The 5,987-nt window shown below is 45.2% G+C and overlaps 1 protein-coding gene across 12 annotated transcripts in view; it reads left to right on the forward strand.

Moving 5' to 3' along the window:
- The first annotated feature begins 3,542 nt into the window (after window positions 1-3,542).
- nav3 (neuron navigator 3) overlaps window positions 3,543-5,987 on the forward strand; it is a 223,688-nt gene continuing 221,243 nt past the window's right edge. For 8 of the 12 annotated variants that reach the window (XM_032505789.1, XM_032505784.1, XM_032505790.1 and 5 more), the window contains exon 1: window positions 3,713-3,973. In XM_032505789.1, coding sequence (XP_032361680.1) covers window positions 3,713-3,973 — 261 coding nt within the window. Of the gene's footprint in view, window positions 3,974-5,987 lie in introns of all 12 variants that reach the window. The other 4 variants (XM_032505782.1, XM_032505795.1, XM_032505791.1 and 1 more) reach the window with 2 other exon arrangements.

The raw sequence follows: 5,987 nt of genomic DNA on the forward strand, positions 1-5,987 counted from the left end.
GAAGTAAGACTTATACACAGCACTGAATGACTGCCTGTGTCAACCTAGTTGCTTTCATCCCTCCGTCTTTGACCGCCACCTCCACCTCCCGACTACCGTCAGCTGGAATGTGTTCCCTCTCCACCAGATATTTAGTGGTGGTTTTGCCGGAAACCTAGAAAAGGGAAGGTTTGCTGGGCAGCCTAAACAGGAATAGTCACCGGAGATTAAATTTAGATGCGGTGAAGTCTTTTTCATGTCTGTGCCAAAATTAGACAAAGGCATTTTAACGGAAGGTTAGTTTCAGATGTTGTGAAATATGCATTTGTCGTCTTTCAGATGCACACAGGTGAATATGAATAAGTGTACCTATCAGTTAGTTGGATGTTAAAGGGATTTGTTTTGTCTTGCAAGTATGTCGGCCTCTATCTTTGTTCATATAACCTCTTTTACATTACGATACACACGTTATTCTTGTTCCTACTTCTGTAGGATGTGTGCTTTGGTTTGCTGTGGTATTTTTCTTGTCTTGGTTGTGACCAGTTGTAGAAGTTTATATATTTGACAGGACCTACTCTGGGAATAGACTCGGACTCAACCGAGGTGGTCTTGACGGCAGCTCCACTGATTACTTTGGCTGCCACATATTCAGAAATATTACTCAAAGATGAAAACAAAAGTCAAGCAATTCAGCATACAGTGTGATCATTTAATCTCCTTTTGTCAACATCTCCCTACCAGTGACACTATTTTTAGAGAAGTGGTTGGCCCCGGTAGCCAAATATTAGGATGCTGACCTGCCCAACACCATGTGTGAGCATGGAGGTGAACCTGAGATCTGCTTTGCCTGTGTTGATTTTGGAGTTGTCAAACGAGGAACTTTGGGTGCCGAATTACAGCGGTGGTCTTTTTACCTGCAGATAGCAGAGATGCTTTCATTCCCACCGGGCAATTATTTTGAAGCGTGAGGTGATTACCATCTCTACTAACTGACAAAAAACAAGTAGAAAGTGAGAGGCTTCACAAGATCTCTCTGAGTTTTGTCTCAACACCCCCTGGATGGGACCTCATCAGAAGGTTTCCAGACAGATCCAGGCGAAGTTGGATGTCCGCCAAGTGGGCCTTGTTTTCTGCAGCTCGGCAGGCAGCAGCAGTAGAAGTCGAGGTTGGACTTGCGCCATTCATTCACGTGGTATCCTGTTGTTTTAGGCTTGTCATGATAGCCCCTGGTGCCTGATTGAAAACATGTTTGAGTAGCTGGTGCTATTCTGGGCCGGAGGAAGCAGCGTCCCTATTAAGGCAATTGACTGTCAAAGGCACTGAGGCAGTATGAAAGTGAGTAGAAGAGGAAGCAGCGGTGTGTAACGTAATCATGTCGCACTTAACTGATTTCATGGTGGAATTTTTCACCTTGACCTTTTTTTATGCAAGTCGGAATCAGCTACAACACATAAAAGGGGGTACAGGATGGAGGTGTCCTGACGTTGTGGGTGTTTTGATTTTTGTGGTAAGATCACATGTGTGTGACAAGCCCTGTGTTTGGTTCCCCCCCCCTTCCCCTGCTCTTTTTATTGGACGATGCTGTGTTAAAAAGTTTCCGGTTTGCCGTGACACTGCAATGTGCCCCTCTGATTCCAGCACATCTCCTTGCCTCCCTAAACTGAACCAGATGCAGCCTTTTTCATATAAAACTTTCACTCCCTTTTATGTCTCTCACAGAGCAGGGAGCCCTTAGAAAAGAGGTGGGTGGGGGGGATTCTGCTACATGTCATATTGTGTCCAGTTAATGCAGTCCAAATGCACGGTGGCTCATCTGTCTCTCACCAACCAACAAGATATGGTCGTCCCAGCAACAAATGCTTTTTGGGGGGGAATGGACCGAATTATTTCATGTATTTTAGTAGCTGTCAGCCTCCTGCTCTCCACACCAGTAATAGACAGTACATTGGACACTGATGCAGCCTCTGTTTCATGTTACAGAAAAGCAGCCTGAAGCCACGTCCAGTAGCTGCATCATTGTAATCTTTCCTCCTGCTTCACCATTGTCTATTTGGTTATTTCAGACACACTTTTACCTTTAATAATCTATTAACTTTTGACTGAATCAGTCATCTGTAGCTGCTGTAATCCTGTAAAATCCTGTAAAATTCTGCTTTCCAATCTTTCAATGTTACCAACCCTGCCTTTAATCCCTCGTACTGTATACAGAAATCATTGGCATTTGAATATAAAGGGTTTAGTGTGCTAAGTCTTCTACAGTGAATGTTTCTTATATTTTATGCCTTTTTACACGGGAAGGCAGGTCAAAAGGCCAGCCGTCATGGACAGGGGCAAGATGCGATTAATCGTGAAATTATGATTTATTGCATATACTATATATGGAGATTACGCTACACACTTTCTCCTTGTTTCAGTTTGTCTTTAAAGGCATTCCTGGTGTCGCTGTCAGCTGTACACACTGAAAGTGATGCAAATAATTAAAAGAATGCCTACTTATTAACCACCGCATACCTGGATAGCCACTGTGCAAAGCTGATGTAATTGTCAGAAGTTAGCTTTCAAAAAGTCGCAAAAATGATCATTAGTGTGTATTGGATCACTGCCGCCACATTCCTTTTGTACCTGAAGAAGGGCTGAAGTGGTAGTGATTGATCCTTATCAAATATCATGTGCACTTGATGAGGCTGTATTTAAAAAATGTGTTTCATTGTTTCCATTCAGGAAGAATTAAGGGAAAGAGTAAGTATGGCCAAGATTGAGTTACTGTGAGACAGAGACAGATTACTCTCCAATCTGAAGCAAAGAGCAGCTACTACAACAACAAGCTCAGCAATAGAAACCAGTTGAGCAACAACAAAACTTGCAGCCTGGTACCTGATTTTTTTTATTTTTTTTATTTACAAAACAGCTGCACATAGTGGAATAATCCTTTTTTTATTTCAGCCCTCAAATGGTCTTTAGTTTTCTGTATTTTTATAACTCTTAGGGCTTTTTCCCTTCTCAGATTTTCACTATTTCTCTCATCAAAGGGAGGGGCAGCTCCAGATGTAGACGGAGAGAGTGTGTCTATTTCTAGTGTCCAGTGTTAGCATGGGGAGAGAGAGAGGGACAGAGAAACAGAGCTGTTTTGACAGTTGTGCTAGGGAGCACTGAACACACTCTCTCTCTCTCCCTTACTCACTCACTCACTCACTCACTCACTCACACACACACACACACATACACACACACACACACACACACACACACACACACACACACACACACACACGCACACACACACACACACACACAGGTCCGGTAATCATGGTTTTGCCGAGCGGTGGTTATACCTTCCAGAGGAGGTCACGCCCCCTTGAACTGTTTTGGTTGACTTTGTGGTACACTTCTGAGAGAGAGAGAGAGAGAGAGAGAGAGAGAGAGAGAGAGAGAGAGAGTGAAGGAAGGGGAGGGAGGGAGGCGTGTTGCTTGTGGGAGGAGAAGGAGGAGGGAGTGAACGGGAGGAAAGAGAAGCTTTCTCAATTTCTGTGAGTCCTGCTCGCTGTAGGCTACAGAATGAGCGCAGTTGCTTTCCTCTCAGTCTGAGAGGCAACTGCCGTTTCTTTTTCTTTTCTTTCTTTTTTTTTAGTTTTTACTTCCTCTCCTGTGTCAGACATCATCAGGAGTCACTGCAGACTTGTTTCCCCTCCCTGGCGGTACTTTCTTTTAGTTATTTTAATTCCTGGGAAGTACCATGCCGGTGGTTGGCGTAGCCTCCAAGCTCAGGCAACCGTCCACGGTGAGCTGCAAGCCGGTGCATACTGCTCTCCCCATCCCCAGCGCGGTCAGGGCAGCCGCCTCGCAGGGCTACGTGGCCCGGCAGCAGGAGCTCAGGGCAGGTGATGGCGCCCGGGCGCTCTCCTGCCAGCTGTCAATCAAGTCCGAGAACCGGCAGCAGGAGAGGACACCTGAAGGGAAGTCCAGAGCCGAAACGGAGGAGAGCAAGATCTGCAAGGTTAGTGGAGGAGGACAGACTCTCGCTGTGTTTCTCTTTAGTGCATCTGTGCGTGCAGGCAGCACAGTGACACTCCACAGGTGTCAGACATGAAAGAGCCAACAGTGTCCGGCCTCGCTCTTTTTTTCTTTCAGGGTCTGTCACGCTCTCATTCCCGATCGTGGTTTGAGCAGGTGTCTGTCTCTTGCTCTAAAACAGAGATTGTGATGAGTCATGTGTGCTACGGTGCGCTACGGTTTTTGGTCATCAGCTAAGAGGGGAAACCAGATGAGTAATGCGGCGATGTCAGTGTATTACCTCATCTTGCTGCTCATTCAGTCTGCACACAATTTAATAATCTGTGTGTGTGTGTGTGTGTGTGTGTGTGTGTGTGTCTGTGTCTGTGTGTCTGTGTCAGTGAGTATGTGTGTGTGTGTGTGGTGGAATAGAAGACTCAAGACTATTAAGATCCCTACCTGGGTAGTGACCCATGTCTGCATTTCTATGAGGACGAAAATGAATACAGGAGTAATGGGTGCTACCTGAGGCGCCCCAAACATCAGGGGAACATGGTCTGAATACAGTCTTTTTCCCTGCTTTTCTCCCAATTCTGTCTCCTTTTTGAGATAGGTTGCCTGTGCTGCCAACTCACTCTCAGAGCAAATAGTAAACGTCCCCATCAGCGACATAATGTTGCAGATTCTTTTAATAGATTCACAGAGATCAAGTGCTTCACCATACTAAAACACAGGCTGTGCCAAGAAGTTTTTCAGACTGCAGCAGAGAAGGAGGGGTTGGCCCACCTTGAGGACGAAGGACTTTTCAAAACTCCCCGCCAAATAGTTTGAGCAGCGCCTCAGCCCGTCCCACATCCACCGCTGTCAGAGCACAAACGGAAACGTTCTTGTACAATCTCCCCTCCTCCCCCCTGACCCTCAGTCTACCGTTACAAGACTTCCCAACAGAGACAAACAAAATGAAAAGATTTTTTATTTTTTTGGCTTTTGGACTTTTGACACTGAACAAAGCTGCTGATTTCCTCATGACCTAGAGGAAACGTAGGCAGGAGAGATCAAAGCGTGGGTCAGCGCTCCCCTGCCTCTAAATCCTCCCAGCATGTCCCTGACTGAGTCTGCGGGGGGGGGGGGGGGGGGAGTTTGAAGCTTATGAAGCTGAAGGCTGATTTGACTTGAGTCAGCAGCATCCGTCTCTCATCATATTCTGAAAATGAAAGCTTCACCCACACCTTCCTCCACTTGTTCCTCACTTAATTTTATCTAGCATCATTATCTTCAAGCTTTTCTGTTGCAGAAATGCTGCAAGAGCTCTGAATAGGGCTGCAGCTAATGATTATTTTCATTGTAAATTAATCTGTCGATTATTTTCTCAATTCTCTGATCTATAAAATTTCAGAAAATTGTGAACAATGTCGATCAGGGTTTCCCAAAGCACAAGGAGAAGGTCCTCAAATCTTTTATTTTGTCTACAACTCAAAGATATTCAGTTTATTATCAGAGAGGAGAAAACAAACTAGAACATATTGATTATCAAAATAGTTGTTGATTAATTGCATAGTTGACAACTAATTGATATCTATTGGTATCTTTATAGCTCTGGCGCAGACCCTTTTTATTGATGGTGGTGTGTGAGAGCCTTGTCCTAGTCCTCCTGTGGGTAGAGCATCAGCTCAACTGCCTAAAATGTACAGTAAGCAGTGCACCATACCATAGTCTGTTTCTTTGGGAAGGTCGTAGGCAGACGGAACTCGCCTGCCTGCCCCGGCCTGTCGGTGTGGGTGAGGAATGGGTGGTATGGAGGGGGTAATTAGTTTGTCTAATTGTGTTGTGTAGTCCTTTAAGAACTTTACTCTCCTGGCTTTCTGAGGAACAAAAGGGAGAGAAGGTAAACACTGTCATTACTCCTTCACATTAACCAACACTCCTTGTTTAATTTGGAGCACTGTGATCAAGCGGGATCAACCGTAGGGCTATGTATGTATGCATGACTGCATCCTTGTTTGTGCACATGCAACCCC

This window comes from Etheostoma spectabile, chromosome 23 (assembly GCF_008692095.1).
Source record: "Etheostoma spectabile isolate EspeVRDwgs_2016 chromosome 23, UIUC_Espe_1.0, whole genome shotgun sequence".
Taxonomy (NCBI): Eukaryota; Metazoa; Chordata; class Actinopteri; order Perciformes; family Percidae; genus Etheostoma; species Etheostoma spectabile.